This window comes from Symphalangus syndactylus, chromosome 18, assembly GCF_028878055.3.
Source record: "Symphalangus syndactylus isolate Jambi chromosome 18, NHGRI_mSymSyn1-v2.1_pri, whole genome shotgun sequence".
Classification (NCBI taxonomy): Eukaryota; Metazoa; Chordata; class Mammalia; order Primates; family Hylobatidae; genus Symphalangus; species Symphalangus syndactylus.
In genome coordinates this window covers 102,728,623-102,749,227 of record NC_072440.2, presented here as the reverse complement: position 1 = coordinate 102,749,227, position 20,605 = coordinate 102,728,623, and the positions used below count along the sequence as shown (strand labels likewise).

Genomic DNA, 20,605 nt, shown 5'->3' with positions numbered 1-20,605 from the left:
AGCTCAAAAGAATTTAGGAGCCCAGTGTAGTAAGGCCCGTTGTATTGCCTGACTTTTACTCAGGGCTCAACCCAGTTTCAAGCCTACTTAATAATTCGTATCCCAAGAAAGTCCTTATTAGCCTCTTTGCTAGCTGAATAAATTCTAACTCCACCATGGCTTCTGTGGAGGCCCAGGCTATGATATGTTGCAGAAATAGTGTCTGAGGACAAAGAACAGATAAGAAAGTTAATCTCTGCATAACCCATTCAGCAATGTGTAATGAAAATATCACTCTCAAAAGTGGAAGTCTCCCCTTTCTTCTAAAGGGCATTAAGAGATACTCATGGCTCAGCAAATTCTGAAGTAGAAATTGTCACAGTGCTGTAGGTAGAAGAGACTTCAACAATGCCATCATGAAAAAAACTTCTGGAATTATTCACAACAGTAAAATTATGACCAATTTACAGTCCTAGGACATGGATTGCAGAAATCTTTAAGACCATCCATAAGAAATGGCTTTCAAACTTATTTGAAATCAATTTGACATCACAACCCACTTTTCATACATGTATAAACTGAAATTGGTTTCACAAAGTATTATTTCCCTTATAACATGCTACATATTTTCCCTTCTATTAAAAACGTTGGCTGTCACCCATGAAGTTTGTTACCAGTTGGTCATGACTAGAGTTTAAAAAGCACTGATCAATTGCTTTAAAAAAAAAAAAAAAGGCAACATAACACAGTTGCTAAGAGTACCAACTTTGAAGTAGGACTGCCCAGGTTCAAATCCTGACACCGCTACTTGACTATGAAGCCCAAGTCCTAGGTCATGTCACTAACTTTGGTGCTTCAGTTTCCCCCTCCAGAAATCAAGAGAAACCTTCTAATAAAACTTTGTTATCAAACTGAGTTTTATTTGTGAAGATGCCTAAAAAACATGCCTATTAAGGAGTGAAGATGCTGACCCCGAGATTCCACGTAGCTTGCCAGTGAGTAGGAAGCTTGGCCCGGGCCCCTGGCTGATGGCCTTTCTACTATATTGCAGCATTGAGCATGCAAATAACATTGATTATATAAGGGCCTTTGGTGTAAAACATGTAAAATAAATGTGACAAGCAATGCTGGACGATAAATGCTTATTTCCTTACTTTCAGAAAGTAACTGGAGGGCTCATGCCTTAAAAAAAAAAAAAAAAAAAAACTTACCAGATAAATATGAACTAAAGCCTTCATTTTCTGAGTGGCAGGGAAAAAAAAATAATTTTCATTGAGAATTCTTTTTAATTTAGCCAGTAGAGATTGAGATTTGGAGTTACTTGCCTCTGATTCTTGTCTAGTTTCAGGCCAAACACTAGCTAGTTGCTACGACCTTGGGCAAGTCTGCGGTCTCTTTGGGCTCATTTCTATCATCGTAAGATGAGAGTTAGGCCCAAGATGTTGTAACATTGCCCCTTTTGAGGTTTTCCCCAAAGGGCAAAACTGACAGACTAAGGGGAAAGTCAAAGAAAAGAAAAACAAAAATCATCTCCAAAGATGCTAGGAAAAAAAAAGGGTAAATAGTGTTATTTACTTGCCATAGTAACGATGGTGAAGCACTCACAGCAGGCAATAGTGGCACAGAAATGAACTTGGTATGGCGTCTTGAGTTCAACCTCTAGTTGGCTACTTTATATAGACACATAAATAAATGTTTTTGTTTTAGGACAGGGTCTCACTCTATCACTGGGGCTGGACTGCAGTGGTGCAATCACGGCTCATCACAGCCTTGACCTCCCAGGCTCAGGTGATCCTCCCACCTCAGCCTGGCAAGCAGCTGGGACTACAGGCGTGCATCACCATGCCTGGCTAGTTTTTTTGTAGAGGCAGGGTTTTGCCATGTTGCCCCCTGGTCTCAAACTCCCGGACTCAAAAGATCCACCTGCCTTGGCGTCCCAAAGTGCTGGGATTATAGGCGTGAGCCATGGCACAAGGCTCACATACATAACTTTGAGCTAATAATTTCATTTTTTTTTTTTTTTTTAAGACAGAGTCTCGCTTTGTTGCCCAGGCTGCAGTGCAGTGCTGTGATCTCAGCTCACTGCAAGCTCCACCTCCCGGGTTCACGCCATTCTCCTGCCTCAGCGTCCCAAGTAGCTGAGACTACAGGAGCCTGCCACCATACCCAGCTAATTTTTTTTGTATTTTTAGTAGAGGCGGTGTTTCACCGTGTTAGCCAGGATGGTCTCCATCTCCTGACCTCATGATCCACCCACCTCAGCCTCCCAAAGTGCTGGGATTACAGGCGTGAGCCACCTCGCCCAGCCATAATTTCATTTTTTTCTGATCAGATGTTCCGTCACTTAAGGGCACTTGAGATGATTAAATATGAATGTGCATAGTACATGACCAGGTATCCAAAAAGACTTCAATAAACGTTGGTTCCTTCTAACTAAAAGGGCTGTATAAACATGCTACAGTGTTATAATTTTAGGGGCAGTCTCCAGCATTTCCTCCCGGGTATTATTACTTGCCCCCTCTAAAGCATTAGCTCTGAAGGCATAACCTTTTTTTTTTTTCTTCTTCTTCTGAGACAGGGTCTCTTTGTGTTGCTCAAGCTGGAGTGCAGTGGCTATTCACAGGTATGATCATCAAGCACCACAGCCTCAAACTCCGGGGCTCAAGTGATCTTCCTACCTCAGCGTACCTGGAAGCTGGGACTACAGAGTCATGCCACTGCGCCTAGCCGGCATAGCCATTTTTTGAGACACAGTTTCATTCTGTTGCTCAGGCTGGAGTGCAGTGGCGCAATCACTGCTCACTGCAGCCTCAATCTTTTGGGCTCAAGCAATCCTCCCACGTCAGCCCCGTGAATAGCGAGGACTACAGGGGTGCACCACTATGCCCCGCTAATTTTTGTATTTTTTGTAGAGACGGGTTTTGCCATGTTGCCCGGCTGGTCTCGAACTCCTAGGCTCAAGCAGTTCACCCACCTCGGCCTCCTGGAAGTGCTGGGATTACAGGCATGAGCCACAGTGCCAGCATAAAGTGGCCAGCATAGCCACTTTAAAATGAAGTTAAGGAGTAAACTGGCAAGTTTGCCCCAAATTGGATTTCATGATGATCTTCACATCTACATAGTGGTGTCACTTAACAGGAGTATGTTCTGAAAAATGCCTCGTTAGGCGACTTCGTCGTTGTGCAAATATCACAGGATGTACTTACACAAGTACATGGCAGAGCCTACTACACACCTAGGCTATGTAGTAAAGCCTAGGTTCCTAGGCTACAAACACATACAGCACGTTACCGTACTAACTACTGTAGGCAATTTCAACAACACTAAATATTTGCTAAACATAGCTAAACACAAGATACAGTAAAAATCACTGCTGTGTATGCAGTTCTTGCTACATGTAAACTGTTTAGCTAACATTAATTCCAGAGAAGGCAAAGCTTACAAAATACAAATTCTACATGGGAGAGTGATAGAGATATAAGGCAGAATTAAACATGCAAAATTGCGGCCGGGCGCGGTGGCTCACGCCTGTAATCTCAGCACTTTGGGGGGCGAAGGTGGGCAGGTCACCTGAGGTCAAGAGTTCAAGCCCAGCCTGGCCAACATGGCGAAAACCCATCTCTACTAAAACTACAAAAATTAGCCAGGCGTGGTGGAGGGCACCTGTAATCCCAGCTACTCAGGAGGCTGAGGGAGGAGAATCGCTTGAACCCGTGAGGTGGAGGTTGCAGTGAGCCGAGTTTGTGCCACTGCACTCCAGCCTGGGCAACAAGAGTGAAACTCTGTCTCAAAAAAAAAAAAAAAAAAAAAAAAAAAAAAAAAAAAAAAAAGTAAACATGCAAAATTGCCTTTATTAGTTTAAAGTGAAAAGTCTTTCTAAACCATAAAGAATGATTGTTACTTTTAAAATGTATCTAATAGGCCGGGTGCGGTGGCTCACGCCTGTAATCCCAGCACTTTGGGAGGCCGAGGCGGGCGGATCACGAGGTCAGGAGATCAAGACCGTCCTGGCTAACACAGTGAAACCCCGTCTCTACTAAAAATACAAAAAATTAGCCGGGCGTGGTTGCAGGTGCCTGTAGTCCCAGCTACTTGGGAGGCTGAGGCAGGAGAATGGCGTGAACCCGGGAGGCGAAGCTTGCAGTGAGCCGAGATCGTGCCACTGCACTCCAGCCTGGGCGGCAGAGCGAGACTCCGTCTCAAAATAAATAAATAAATAAAATAAAATAAATCTAATGACATGAACCTACAGTGAGACTCATCATTGGACAAAAAGTCACATCTGTTCCTGTAATAGGCCTAATATTTCTGAATGACTGACTCAACTCCTAAAAATTAGCCCATCTCAAAATCAGTGACCAAGATTCTGAAATTATTTTACTCTTCAGTTGTAGTTTTTATGCATCTTTAAATGGCCTTCCTAACATTCTCGCCATTTTTTAAGAAGTCTCTACTGATACATATTTAAGCTACAAGGTGAGTATATTCTACCAACCGTGTCAAAAGAAAACTTACTCATCTTCTTTGCCAACCAAAGATTAACAAATGAATGTACAAATACGTTGAAATAAAAATCTCTCGATTATATTCTCGTCAGTGTTAGAATGCAATTTAAAAATTTTGTTATTAATATCTAAATGCCATTTTAAAGAAAAAACTGCCAAGTTCTAACTGCAAAATAGGTGCAATATTTAAAATTTCTGATCTCAGAAAGTAATTTAAAAAGTTAAAGACAAAGCTGACAGATTTAAATCCTCCCCCCACCCCAAAACTTTACTTACACTCTTTTCCTCAGGAAAGGTGTCCTCTCTCCTACTGAGTTCTTAGCGGTGTTCTATATCCTCTTCCTCTAGTGCAACGAAGCCCAAAAAGCAGTCAAAAGGAGATACCACAGGCTGAGCCTGCTTTTAAAAGATGCAGAGCTTTTCTAAAGCAAGGAGACGTTTCAAGTTGGGAATAAATGTTGAGAATAATCTACTTATTTTTTCTGAGACAGAGTCTCACTCTGTCACCCAGGGTGGAGTGCAGTGGCGTGATCTCCACTCACTGCAACCTCTGCCTCCCAGATTCAAGTGATTCTCCTGCCTCAGCCTCCCAAGTAGCTGGGATTACAGGCCTATGCCACCACGCCTGGCTAATTTTTGAATTTTTATTTTCATTACTTTTTGAGACAGAGTCTTCCTCTGTTGCCCAGGCTGGAGTGCAGTGGCGCAATCTCAGTTCACTGCAACCTCTGCCCTGCAGACTCCAGTGATTGTCCTGCCTCAGCCTCCTGAGTAGCTGGGATTACAGGCACGTGCCACCACACCTGGCTATTTTTTTGTATTTTTTTTCCCCCCAAGACAGAGTCTTGCTCTGTCACCCAGGCTGGAGTGCTGTGGGACGATCTCAGCTCACTGCAACCTCTGCCTCCCAGGTTCAAGCAATTCTCCTACCTCAGCCTCCTGAGTAGCTGGGATTACAGGTGCCCACCACCACGCCTCACAATTTTTTTTCTATTTTTAGTAGAGATGTGGCTTAACCATGTTGGCCAGGCTGGTCTCGAACTCCTGATCTCGTGATCCACCCAACTCGGCTTCCCAAAGGGCTGGGATGATAGGCGTGAGCCACTGCACCCAGCCATTTTTTTTGCATTTTCAGTAGAGATGGAGTTTCACTATGTTGGCCAGGCTGGTCTTGAACTCCTGACCTCAAGTGATCCACCTGCCTCAACCTCCCAAAGTGCTGGGATTACAGGTGTGAGCCACTGTGCCCAGCCTGATCTTTGTATTTTTAATAGAGACAGGGTTTCACCATACTGGCCAGGCTGGTCTCGACCTCCTGACCTCAAATGATCCGCCCACCTCAGCCTCCCATAGTGCTAGGATTACAGGCGTGAGCCACCGCGCCCGGCTAGAAAATAATCTATTCTTTAAGGCCACTTTGGTAACATAATTCATTACTCAGCACATACCATTTTACTGGTCTTAAGACATGATCATTTTCTCCCAATTCAAAATGTTATTTTTACTACGATTTTTATTTAAAAAGTAGTGTCCTGATTTAAATTTTGGGGTACCAGAGTCCTATTGCATTCTGCCTTTTCATTTCCCCTTAGAAAACAAGTATAGGTCAGGCGCAGTGGCCCATGCCTATAATCCTAGCACTCTGGGAAGCTCAGGCAGGTGGATCACCTGAGGTCAGGAGTTCAAGACCAGCCTGGCCAACATAGTGAAGCCCCATCTCTACTAAAAGTACAAAAAATTAGCCGAGTGTGGTGGCGGGTGCCTGTAATCCCAGCTACTCGGGAGGCTGAGGCAGGAGAATCGGTTGAAACCAGAAGGCGGAGGTTGTGGTGAGCTGAGATCGCACCACTGCACTCTAGCCTGGGGGACAGAGTGAAACTCTGTCTCAAAAAAAAGAAAAGAAAAAAAAAAACAAGTATAAATGAAGCCTTGTTTCATATTCACATTTTAAGATCAGAAAGAATCTTATGTAGCTATTTTTTCAGATTATCTTCTGACTTAAAAATCAGTTCTCAAGTCATTCAGTCTGTTATTTTACTGAGATTGGTTAGTAAAATAATAGCCATTGTGATCCCATAAAACCAAAATTATTTTGAACTAAGACTGAATGTTTACAAACAGAAGCATAGAGTCCCCAACTTAATGTTTTGACTTTACAATGGTGCTTAAGTGACAGGCATTCAGTAGAAAGCATACTTCAAGTACCCATACAATCAATGTTTTTCACTTTCAGTGTTCAACAAATTACATGAGCGATCCAACACTTCAGTATACAATAGGCTTCATGTTCTTTGATTTTGCCCAACTGTAGGGCTAAGTGTTCTGGACACATTTAATGTAGGATAGGCTAAGCTATAAATTAGTTCATTAGGTTGGGTGTATTCAATGCAGTTTTGACTTAGTATTTTCAGCTTACAATGGGTTTATCAGGGTGTAGCCCCATTTTAAGTTGAGGAGTATCTGTATCTGAACTCTTAGATTCCTTTTGAATATCTACTGAAGCACAATTCTAATAACAGCCAAGGCACTCACAATCACATAATTAACTTTGCTAGTTTTAAAATGTCCACTTTATTCCATATAACACTTAACCAGATATCATTTACATCTGAGGAAGAGATGGCCCATGAGACTGATCTGTAGTAAAACACTCTTAAGAAATGCAGTCCAATTTTATACATTTCCAGGCATCCCTAGACAAGTGTGTCACAATGCACAATGCAGAAATATAGGTATCACTACTACATTTTACATAAAAGGGAAGTATCAATAAACTTTAGAAAGTAGTAAATTCACCTGTCCCTTAAAATATGGGTATGCAATTGTTACAAAGCCATAGTAAATGGTTTATAAAATGTCCTTTTATTTGATGTTACTCTGCTGTTACATAGGGCATAACATTCTCACAAGGCTTTTTTTGGGACTACAGTCAATGATTAGCAACACACAATAGTGGTCCAACTCTCTAAATAACAATCACTAGACAAACTGGACACCCTCTCACATGTGCACAAATCTGCATGGAAAAGTACTAAAGTTTTAGACTTGGACTTGTGTACTTTATTTCCCCTTTCTAGTGTATTAAGAAATGACATGCACTTTAATTTGCCAAAAGCAATGCTTGTATTCTGGCAGCAACATGCTACTTCTATCACATAGTAAAGTGAATACCAGAACTACAAAGGCAGGAGGTGTAAGTGAATTTTTATTGGGAAGGGAGGTTGGCAACTTAAACAGCAGCAAATAAAGAGTGAATAAGGAAACTCCCTGTTGCCACAGATACACAAGACCTCCTTACGTGATACAGGAGCCATTTCAATTTGTGACCCCTAGACAGAGACGGCAAGTGCTTTTCCATTCAATCTAATACTTCCAGATTCCTACTAAAAAGGAATACATTAAGAGCATGGAAAAGTTGCTTATTGAAAGGAAACCCCCGAAGAGTAAGGGAGGGAATGTAGAAATTAAGAAGTTATGTGGAACACTTTTTAAATTGTAATTAACTACATTTTCTTATTTTCACAGTAATACAAAACACAGTCACTTGCAGAACTGGTTCAGATTACTTAAATACCAGATACATTTTTAGTCCTCTACATAAGTGTTTGGGAGTTACTTATGTTTATATGAAATGAAGCTATTAATACTTTTCTACAGCAGTACTGCACACCAGGAAGGCCAAGACAAACACAAATCAAGGAATGAAGTTTTCCCAAAGCTGCAGTGTGAAAAGACTATAAACAGTTGATTCCATACACATGAATGGGTTTCTTTGCTATAGGAAATCCAAGTGGATAAGGAATGGAGATGTGTAAAAAGGTTTCTTGAAAGAAAGAAGGATGACACCCTGTATGGATTTAGTTTTCAGCCCCTTCTGCCGCATCACATTCTTCTCCTGCACTGTCTGATGTCCAAAGCTAGAAAAAGAAGAATCATATTAAGTTACTATTTCTAGATTAGGCAATTACACTAAGTATTATTGTTATATCAAAATTAACTACAAGAGTAGTAAATTCCTCAAACAATGGAGATCTTGACTAAGACTGAAGTTCTCTCTCAAAACCCCAAAGACCATCATCTTCCCAAAATACATCCTTGCAGACCTTTCACTATGCATTTACAAAATGACATACACATATACGCCACTACAGCATGGTTTTATAGCTTCCTTTTTATTTAAAAAGCATTTGGCCAGGCACAGTGGCTCACGCCTGTAATCCCAGCACGTAGTGAGGCCAAGATGAGAGGATCGCATGAGGCCAGGAGTTCAACGGCCTGGACAGCACAGCAAGATCCCATGTCTACAAAAAATTTCAAAAACAAAATTGGCCAGGTACGGGGTGGTGTGTGCCTATAGTCCTAACTACTTAGGAGGCTGAGGCAGGAGGACTGCTTGAATCCAGGAGGTTGAGGCTGCAGTGAGCCGTGATTACTACGACACTGCACTCCAGCCTAGGCGACAGGGTGAGATCCTGTCTCAAAAAAAAAAAAAAAAAAAAAGTAACTTTTTAAGAAAGGCACTCTACTTTCAGAATAAGCAAAGTGATAGTCTTAGAATTTAATGCTGTCTCTATTCCCAGCAGCCCAATGCTCTTCTTGAAAGCACTACTGCAGTATTATTACAGACTAATAAAGCAAAATATTTTCACAGGGAGGAAAAAGCCGCAATCATGGTTAACAATTTTCAAGTGTGTGAAGGGCTAAACTATAGGAAAAGCAGACTTACTTTGTGTTTCTCCAAGAATTAAATAGGAGTGGGTGATGGAAGCTACAGGGAAGCAATGTGTGCATGTATAGACAGGGTTCTTGAATTAGACAGAATGTTAAAACTAAGTGGGTCTTCCAGGATCTCTCTAATTTTAGGACAGAAAGATGAAGTGAAGAAGAGAAGTCATTATTTATTGACTATAATTGCACTTTATTAGACCAACAGCAAGACATCAGTGTTAATTTCAGAAAAGCTAGAATCTTACATAATCCTTAGGTTATTATGAAGACACTAAAATAAATAAAAACAAACAAAACAAAATCCCCCAAAGACCTGTCTCCATAATAGAGGAAACAAAACAAAACCAATTAAAAGACAGTTAGCTCCAAGGTATACATCTGGGAAGAGGTATAACTGCCTAATTTGCTCTTCCTCTTTAGAACTATTTGCTGATCCCCTCACAACCACAGGCACTTCTCATGGCTAGAAATGCAGGGTCTTCATTCCCCTTTCAGTGGATTCGTAATTACCCTATTCAGCAAAATTGAACAGACATGGTGCTAATATTTTAAAAATCCTATCTAGTAAATGATAAAGCACCAAACTAGGGGGCTGGGAGGACGAGATTTATATTAAAAGATTTGTTCCCTTCTTTTTCCTTCTGTGAAGTCTAAGATCTTACCTATCAAATTTACTTGAACCTACAAAAGAACGTTAAAGTAAAGCTTAAGCTGTACTTTTTCTTGATTACTTCATTATTTGCCTATCTAAGAAGCGGGGAGAAAAAGACAAACAAAACAGAAGCTTTTGCCTAGAAGCAGAGAAGGAGTAAATTTAGGTACAGGTTTACTCCCTAAATGCTTGTAGAACATCATGCACAATTCACAAAGTAAACTTTTATTAGAACAAGGTACTTCATGTGCTTTTAAGAAAGCCTAGATATCTAGATAGTCCCTAACTGGCTATAGCTGATTTGCCCCAAAACATTGAAACTTTTTAAACTCTCTTTATTAACATAATTTATCAACATCTTCATCCCAATGAAACAGTAATATTAATATTGAGTTCCTATAATGTTAGTATCTTCTCAGGAAGGTCTGATAAAATGCCTATTCAACTTGAAAACCTGCCTACAAAATAATGTTCGTCCCATAAAATACTAACACGTATCTCATACTTTCAGCTCTTATGTATCTGCCCTAAAAGACACAAAGTCCAAAATAAAATATAAATACTTTGGTTTCTGAAAAGGAAATAAAATTAAAAGAGTAAACAACTCACTGTTAGGTTGTCTCTAAGCAACTGCATGATGAGGGTGCTGTCTTTGTATGAGTCTTCATTCAGTGTATCAAGTTCAGCAATGGCCTCATCAAAAGCCTGATAAATATTAATATCCATGGTAAAATATGTGCAATGACAAAAACTGGTTATTCTACAATTACAAACTATTTTTACAAAATAAGTGAACACCCACCTTATGTTCTACCATCAACAAACTCAACAGAACCATTCTCTCACACTCTCAGTTTAAGAACTTACGAGTATGACTGGAATTTTATAAACTATACATTTAAGTAAACAAGCATGTCTTGGTTCTTTCACAGGACAAAGGAACAGCAGCAATGCTTTAACATACTTCTTTCCAATAAGAAGTAGTATTTATCTGTACAGGGTCCTCTTTATTCTCTCTATCATTTTGAGCCACTTTGAGGAATGTGGCTAATGCACAGCTATTCTAGTGACCAAACCTGGCAGGCATGACTTTCTCATCTTTTATGTTTCCTTCTTAACATCATTTATCCTTCTTTGATTACTCTGCTCAGTATGCTCTGTAGGCACATCACTGCTTATAATCATAGGGTAGAGTAAGGTGTCAGGGGCAGGAGTAGGTAATCATGATGGGAAGAAAAAGAGATTTCAAAGTAAATACAGTAGAAATCATCCCTGGGTTTCCAAGTAAAATACTTATAAATTAACATACCTGGTATCTCAAATAACTATAGCTAAAGTAGGTATTTCCTGGACCCACATCTTACCGTTTTAGCCAGCGTGCAGGCAAGCTCTGGGTTATTAAGAATCTCATAGTAAAATACAGAAAAGTTAAGAGCAAGCCCCAGGCGGATTGGGTGTGTGGGTTGCATCTCTTTCTTGCTTATATCAAATGCCTCTTGGTAAGCTCCTTGGGAATTATCTATCGTTTCTGTGAAGAGCAAAAAATAAGAAGCACAGTATTAAAAATAACCATCCAGTACATAGTACATTAGCAACTTGAACATATGCTACTAGCTCTTGGTAGAACCAAGATTTTTCTCTGTATGGGTCTTTTAAAATCACAGTAGCTAACAAAAAACATTATTGTGGCCAGGCGCGGTGGCTCATGCCTATAATCCCAGCACTTTGGGAGGCTGAGGTGGATGGATCACTTGAGATCAGGAGTTCAAGAACAGTCTGGCCAACATGGCGAAACCCCGTCTCTACTAAAAACACAAAAATTAGCCAGGCCTGATGGTGGGCATCTGTAATCCCAGCTACTCAGGAGGCTGAGGCATGAGAATCGCTTGAACCCGGGAGGCGGAGGTTGCAGTGAGCCAAGATCACACCACTGCACTCCAGCTTGGGCGACAGAATGACACTGTCTCAAAAACAAACAAACAAACAAAAACAATATTGTGTACTGGGTATTTAAGAACTTGTTTATGGCCAGGTGCAGTGGCTCATGCCTGTAATCCCAACACTTTGGGAAGGTGAGGCAGGGGGATCACTTGAACCTGAGAGTTCAAGACCAGCCTGGGCAACACAGGGAGACCTTATCCCTGTCTCTACGAAAAATAATAATAATAAAAAAAAATAGCTAGGCATGGTAGTGCGTGCCTGTAGCTCTAGCTACTTGGGAGACTGAGGTGGGAGGACCCCTTGAGCCCAGGAGGTTGAAGTTGCAGTAAGCCAAGATCATGCTGCTGCACTCCCAACCTCGGTGACAGTTTGTCTCAAACAAACAAAAAAAACCAAAAAACCAGTTTAGAATGTTGCTTACATATAAACACCTTAATGGAAAAAAAAATGAGACATTATAGTAAATCAGACTTTTTTCTATCCCTAGGATAAAACTATTTTCTTATTTTATGCCTTTTAATTCTATTACTTGGAAATGCAGCAATTAAAAAGAATTTGACTGGAAGGGGCGCAGTGGCTCATGCCTGTAATCCTAGCACTTTGGGAGGCCGAGGCGGGCAGATCACCTGAGGTTGGGAGTACAAGACCAGCCTTACCAACATGGAGAAACCCCGTCTCTACTAATAATACAAAAATTAGATGTATGGAGTGGTGATGCATGCCTGTAATCCCAGCTACTTGGGAGGCTGAGGCACGAGCCTCACTTGAACCTGGGAGGCGGAGCTTGCGGTGAGCCAAGATCACGCCATTGCACTTCAGCCTGGGCAACAAGAGCAAAACTCCGTTCAAAATTAATAATAATAATAATAATTTGACTGGAATACCCTTTCCCTAAATAATGTAAACTTTACAAAGATCATCAACACCAAAATCTCTATTTTTCTGATTTGGAGAAATACTGATTCTTAGTATCAAGAGGTATTATTTGAAAGGCAATATAAAAGTTTCAATACATAGGACAAAATCTGCTCTGACCAGAGTTTGATTACTGGCCTAATTAAAATGTTACTCTCCCTTCAAAAAATGTTCAGTATTACCAACACTAATCTCATTATACCCATGTTTCGAAAAGGGTAGTTTTCTGTATGAGGCCACTGGCCTATTACAGCTTTAGAGATACTGACGTAAGAGATTAAGCTATCCCTTTATGACCTGAATTATGTCCATTTTCCTTCCTCTGAAATGGCACATTTATTGATCTAATCCCTGACTGGCACAGCCTGCATGCAATAAGAAGTTCTTGCAGCCTGGCAAATTAGGAAGCACCAGTGTCTCAGCAATTAGGCTATAAAGACAGCCTATCTACGAATCCCAGACTATCAGAATGTACACAGGACTACGTGTGAGACCTGAAAGTGCCAATGAGCTCCTAAGGGTTAAATCAGGTTAAAGCTATAGCTATGTCTCAATCTCCCAAATACTTCTCTTTGGCTTTCTGATACTTAAATGTACAGTTCCGTGCCAGTATCATGTCCAATTCTGCTTATCTTCATGGCAACAGAAATTACACATCAGTAACAGAATAATTAAGTTTAGTATACAGATTTTGTTATAGCAAGGTGTAACAGTTTCTCAGGTACAAGTTCTCTTTATATATTCAGTTACACTGATATTTAGGATGGCAAAACTCTCATTTTCAGATCATAATAACTATCTGTAGGGGTATATCTTTGTAGACAGGGCAAAATTAAGAACAAAATAACAAACTTACTGGAAAAAATAAGGAACTGATACTTCTACTACCTAGAACTTGATAAATTTGGTAGCAAGCACATACACTAAATTTAATGAGATCTATCTTATATTCAGCTGCCAGTATCCCAAGAGACATTCGCTGCAAATAAATTCACTTCACTTTTTTATTATCAAGTTAGGCAATTCGGTCACTTTTTCCCATATGCATGTTTTCTATGATAGTCTAGGTTAAAAAAAAAAAAAGGTATTTAATACTAGTATCTATTTTTATGACCACTACTTGATTAGTCAACAATTCCTGTGTATTTAACCTTCTCAAGTAAAACCTAACCATATGGGTCATTCAAACTTACTGTGAAGTTGGAACAAGTTACACACCAGCAATAACACACTCATTTCACCTCTCCTCAGAAATTTGATTACATGTAATTAGCAGTCAATGTTATGACCCCTTAAAATAGACGATAATGAATATGACAAACAGAAAAAGCCTGTTTCCACGTTCTGTATGTAATTTCAAGTGATCCAAAGTTTTAAGGCATAACAGAAAGGCCATGAGAAATGCAGAATCACTCATAAAGTTTACACAAAAAACTCTGGAGCTAAAAATATAGTGAACCAAAATTCTAAAACATAAAAGATGAATCCTGTTTTAAATAATACCATACGCGATTATAGAGTTCACAGATGAGCTTAATTTCTTTAAAGAGAATGTGATGTAAATTTATAATCCAATTTTCATTTTTGAGAACATAAGGTAATACTAATTTTCTTGATATACGTTCTATTATTAAGTCACAAAGAGCCTGAAGACTACGTATACTGTCATAGTGTCCCATTTATCCCCATTTCTTTTTTTTATATTCTACTTTTGCCCATATAACAAATATACTTACGTTTTCGATCATCACCACATGCAACCTCAGCAAGGTACCGGAAGTAGTCACCCTTCATTTTCAGATAGAAGACCTTACTCTCTGGATTAGTTGCATTGGCTATTAAATATTTATCCAACAATTCCTGAAATAAATAAGACAGAACATCAGGCACTAAACTTCTGCCTACTGTGCATTATCATTAAATGATAAAACTTCTGCCTAGAGGGCATTTCAATCATTAACTACTACAGTAATACTATACCATACCAGCCTGGACTTGAAGCATGTGTTCTTAGAGCAGGGGTTAGGTTGTTGCCACTAGTTGCCCTGGGAGGCTTTAAATGATGTAGCCTACAGTTTCTTATGGTAAGGCTAGATTCTAGATTACACCAAACATTGTAATTTGAAACAGCCTGTCTGTTCACTCATCCATTCATTCAACAAACATTTACTCATACCTGCTAGGTGCTATAACAGATACAGAGAAGACTTAAAATCAGGCCCCTGTCCTCAAGAAGCTCACAGTCTGTAAGTACACCAACTACACACCAAGAACTAAGAAAGATGTGAATACGGTGCTAAGGAAGCACAGAGAGAGAGTAGCTTTGCTGGAGATGGCCTCCAGTTAAGACAGGCTTCCCAGGAAGAGTATTTGAGGTGTCAAGAAGGAAAAGCAGAAATGTACCAAACGGAAAACAGGGATGTGCACTCATTTTAGGGAGGGGAAACAAAATGTTTAAAACGTCAAGTACGAGGCAGAATAGTGTTACTCAGTGCCCTCTGCAGTCAAGTGTCCATCTAAAATGAGGTAAATACAGGAACTGAGAGTAAGAGGTTTAGAAACTTGCACAGCAATTTAAAAGAAGAATTTTAGGTCTATGAAATCTAATTTTTTTTTAAAAAAATTCTTGAGTATGTCTTTTGTCCCTAATTTCATACGAAGAAATATTCACTTCTAGTACACGGTATGCTATGCCTTGGAGTATAAAAAATCACAAAAGACACATATGATAGAAATCTTCTTAGATTCAATTTTTCTTGATGCTAGGTCATCCATTTAAAAACCTTTTTTTTTTAGGGCTGGGCGCGGTGGCTCACGGCTGTAATCCCAACACTTTGAGAGGCCGAGGCGGGCAGATCACAAGGTCAGGAGTTCGAGATCAGCCTGGCCAACATAGTGAAACCCCGTCTCTACTAAAAATACAAAAAATCAGCCGGGAGTGATGGTGGGCACCTGTAATCCCAGCTACTCAGGAAGCTGAGGCAGGAGAATTGCTTGAACCTGGGAGGTGGAGGTTGCAGTGAGCCGAGATCATGCTACTGCACTGCAGCCCAGGCAACAGTGCGGACTCCGTCTCAAAAAAACAAAAACAAAAAAAGCCTTTTTGTATTCAATATTACAAAGCAAAATGAAATTCTCATAAAAATGTTAAGATACTAATACTAATACCTACCTTCATTGGTTTGTTTTGAGAATAAAACCAATAACAGATGTCAAAGCCTGGAACAGTGTCACATGTTAAGTGCTCAGTAAATGTTAGCTAGTATCAGTCTAGGTACACAGTTTGAAAAGCACTGCTCTAGGAAAAGTGAAACTAGTGAACATTTTAAAGCAGGGAAGAGAGAAGACCCTTTTTACATTTTGGAAAAATAACCACAGATACGATCAGTTAATATTATATAAAAATACCATCTATGATACCAAAGTGGCAAGTCTGGAGAATAAACAAGTAAGGTTGAGTCAAATTCACGTAGTTGCTAAAGAAAAGGAAGGCTGTTTATAAATTTTAAAATATACAATTCTAACCAAGAACTTTCTTCTTGTTTATCTGACTAAAAGTGGTCTAACAAAATGCAATCACTGCATCCATCATCCATGGTTTTTTTTTGAGACAAAGTCTCTGTTGCCCAGGCTAGAGTGCAGTGGTGATTCTCAAATGATTCTCCTGCCTCAGCCTCCCGAGCAGCTGGGACTACAGGCGCACACCACCACGCCCAGCTTACTTTTGTATTTTTAGTAGAGACAGGGTTTCATCATGTTGACCAGGCTGGTCTCAAACTCCTGACCTCAAGTGATCTGCCCACCTCGGCCTCCCAAAGTACTGGGATTACAGGCGTGAGCCACAGCTCCTGGCCCGTAAGTTATTTTTAAAGAAAATAAACAGAGGCTGCGTACCACAGCTCATGCCTATCATCCAAGCACTCTGGGAAGTAGAGGCAGAGGCAAGAGGATTGCTTGAGAGCCCAGGAGTTTGAAATCAGCCTGGGCAACATAATGGGACCCTGTCTCTACAAAGAATTTAAAAAAAATTAGGTGTGGTGGCACACACCTGTAGTCCCAGCTACTTGGAAGGCTGAGGCAGAAGGAAGGCTTAAGCCCCAGGGGTGGAGGCTGCAGTGAGCCATGATCGTGCCACTGCATTCCAGCCTGGGAGACAGAGCAAAAGAGACCCTGTCTCTAAAAGAAAAAAACCAGAAAAACATTAAAAATCCTTTAATTTAAAAAATATTTTAAATAGATTATATATATAAAGGGCCTGAGGCCAGAGGAAGTTAAAACACACACACACACAAAATTAGTATAAAAGTATGTATCAAAGTCTCAGAGGTTCATGCATTATAAAAGTGATGAGTATCAAAGCTGTGGCTCAAGTTGGAAAGTTGCTGAGCCAGGAGTGTGGCAACAGAGGTCATTAGGGCCACACCCAAACTAAAGGCAACTGTGACAAGTGCTGCTCCAGCATCACTACACTCTAACGGTAAAAACAACAGACGAATCAGATTTTCAGAATTTATTGTGCTCAACATCAATATAATTTTAATAGTTTAATAAACTGAGACACTCGAATCTTAAAAAATTGTATTACTTTAACTTTTTCCTCTATTACCATTTTCATGTATTATGGATGACTTTCAATTTAAAAACTATTTTTATGAACTGAATTTAGGGTTGTGGTGGAAGGAGGGGGGTAGGAGGCAATAGTGAGATAGTCACAAAAAAAGTTCTAGATCTCAAACTGACTCAGTCGTTGGTATCTTTAAACGAGTGGATTCTGAGAAGTAGTATCAAAGAAGGCAAACATAGTATTTATACCGAGAGAAACACCACCTCTGCCTGTACCCACACCAAGGAACTCTAATGGAAAGTAAGATGCCTCTCACTTTTCTTGTTCTTCCAAGTGAGTCAGTCAGTTACAATGAAATTCCACAGGATCTCCGAAAAGGTGCCAGCTCTTGTGAAGATATTATTTATAGTCACAAAAAAAGCTACTCAGTACCTTTAAGACCTAGTGCTCTGTTAACTGTGGTAGATGTGTAAGAGCAGGGGCTGAGAAAAGTCTGACTCTGACTAGAACAAGCGCTTACGGTGAGGAGTAGGGAAGAGAGAAATTTCCATTCTAGCACTAGTCTCTCCTGAGTCACTCATGCTAGATGTGTGGGTGTTCACAAGGACTGTGGACAAAGGGCCTTCCAAGGATTCAGAAAGCTGCCAAACAGCTACTGCATTCATTACAACACAGCCACTTATGAGCTAACCTTTCCTTTCTAAAATTATTAACTTTGACTACTAGTTTGCATATAGCCATTACGTATGATTTACAGTGTTGGGCTTTTATAAAGTGACTTGGGCATTACTTCCATCCTGGAGTTTCAGCCAGGTATCATGGTTCTTTGTCAGATGCCACTAGCTCTCTGTGAAGGAAACAACAGGTACAGAATAATTCTGTCTTTCCATATACTATCAGTAGTAAAGATGTATACTTCAGCTCAACTAAAAGACATAATGGATTCTGCTTCACGTCTTTCCCAAATAATCAAGTCTGTATCTGTATTATCAATACCAAATATTATTAATACCAGATAGAATATAGCCTATAAATGTATTTTAAAATTATTGTAAAAAACACAGATCAGAGACCGAAAACCCCAAACTGACACATAACTCCCTGAAAGTCTTTCTCAGAAGTCAGGAGGGAAGGCCAGGTGCCGTGGCTCAGGCCTGTTATCCCAGCACTTTGGGAGGCCGAGATGGGTGGATCACTTGCGGTCAGGAGTTCGAGACCAGCCTGACCAACATGGTGAAACCCCATTTCTACTAAAAATACAAAATTAGCCGGGCGTGGTGACACACACCTGTAATCCCAGCTATTTGGGAGGCTGACACAGGAGAACTGCTTGAACCTGGGAGGCAGAAGTTCCAGTAAGCTGAGATACTGCACTCCAGCCTGAGCAACAAGAGCAAAATTCCATCTCAAAAAAAAAAAAAAAAAAAGTCACCAGAAGCGAGTATAGTTAGATGTTCCCCCACCGACTTCTTCTGTACATTATTCTTATCAATTAAGCAGGAGCTCCCCCTTGTAAACTCGTTAGCAAATTTTATTATCTTGGGAGTTTTGGTGGGCTAAGATTGGAGGTCCCTCTGGTGCTGACAGTGTTACCTGACTGAGGGTAAAACGTGGATGGTAGTGTGTTCCTTTTTGAGAATTCGAAAAATAAGAGGTCAATGTACTACCCACAATAAAAGATGAACTAGTAATTTTGAACACTCTAGACCAAAGAAACAAGGAAAGTGAAAGGAAAGAATGTAAGTTATTACAGAAATTGCTTTAGGAAATGCTAAAGGAACTCAGAAAAAGTTTAATCTTAGAAAAACAGGATGGGAACAATAATAGACTATAACACAAAAGCTATAAAGAATAATATAAGAAATGAAACTGTCGAGAAATAATACTAATGCAAATTTAGAATAGTAACTATTCCTCCTTTCCCCCACCCCCATATCTTAGGGAAAAAAGGCTTCCAGAAGAAAAACAAAACCCCCATACGATTTTCAAGAGTTAACTACTGTATAAAACAATCCTACTGTCACTTCAACCGCTTTTTCAAAATAATTTATTTCAGTGGTAAAATTCTGTAACACTCAACAAATTAATCTTCCAATTCTAAATTCACTTATAAGCGATTTCCATTTTACAGACTAAGCTACTCTTGTCTCTCATTAGGCTTATTATGCTTATCTATAGGATTGACTTATTTAAGAAAGAGTAGGTAACTGTTATGAAGAGCCTTAAAATACATACAAAATAACAGGAAGCAAAAAAATGTTCTAAGAAGTTTCATTTTCCTAATAGTTTACTGAGGTTCATTAGCAAACACACCATTAACATGCTGAATCTCTAACTTTAGGATACACATATCAGTCATTATTTATATATTATCAGTTAGCCAGCATATTAATAGACCCTAAAATGGAGCATTTCTAAGAAAGATAAGGCCAAATCTAAGCTGGAGATTTTTTTTTTCCCCTTGAAACCGAGCGTCACTTTGCCAACCCAGGCTGAAGCGCAGTGGTGCAATCTCAGCTCACCTGCAACCTTCGCCTCCCAATTCAAGCGATTCTTTGGCCTCAGCCTCCCCAGGTAACTGGGATTACAGGCACCCGCCACCACACCCAGCTAAGTTTTGCATTGTTAGTACAGATAGGGTTTCACCATGGCTGGTCTCGAATTCCTGACCTCAAGGGATCCGCCCTCTTCAGTCTCCCAAAGTGCTAGGATTACAGGCCTGAGCCACAGCGCCCAGCTTAGAGATTGAATCAGTAAAACAAAAAAGGGACAGAGTAACTCTGTGTTATGTATCAGAATATATGAGTTTTAGAAATTAGATTATAATTTGTGGAACTAACTTTTATATTATCGTTAGCTCTATAATCTTGTAGGAAATCACACCTTCTCAATGTCTCTCTCTGTAACTGTGTAATGAGACTATTATGATCTAAAGGTCTCTGGTCTCAGAAACTACCATTTTACGACTATACCTGCTAGAATTAAATCTCATAAAGGATTTGTTGCCTTAACCAAGGAGGCAGTGAATCACCTAAGACTTAATCCAAGTTGATTATATAACATCAATTCATCTATGGAAATATTTTCAACCATTAATAAAAGGAATGCATTAAACAGTCAAGTGTCCTTGTGTTATTTTAAAATGTTAGTCTAAGAATTGTTGGGCCGGACACAGTGGCTCACACCTATAATCCCAGCATTTTGGGAGGCCGAGGTGGGCGGATCACGACGTCAGGAGTTCAAGACCGGCCTGGCCAACACGGTGAAACCCCATCGCTACTAAAAATACAAAAATTAGCCAGGCGTGGTGGTAGGCACCTG

General features: G+C 39.9%; 1 protein-coding gene across 1 annotated transcript in view; it reads right to left on the bottom strand.

Annotated features, from left to right (window-relative positions):
- Positions 1-7,036: 7,036 nt before the first annotated feature.
- Positions 7,037-20,605, bottom strand: part of YWHAQ (tyrosine 3-monooxygenase/tryptophan 5-monooxygenase activation protein theta) — a 47,053-nt gene continuing 33,484 nt past the window's right edge. Inside the window, exons 3-6 of the mRNA XM_055252143.2 lie at positions 14,457-14,580; positions 11,229-11,392; positions 10,474-10,569; positions 7,037-8,401 (exon numbers count right to left, since the gene is read on the bottom strand). Coding sequence (XP_055108118.1) covers positions 8,342-8,401; positions 10,474-10,569; positions 11,229-11,392; positions 14,457-14,580 — 444 coding nt within the window. The 3' untranslated portion in view covers positions 7,037-8,341. The remainder of the gene's footprint in view (positions 8,402-10,473; positions 10,570-11,228; positions 11,393-14,456; positions 14,581-20,605) is intronic.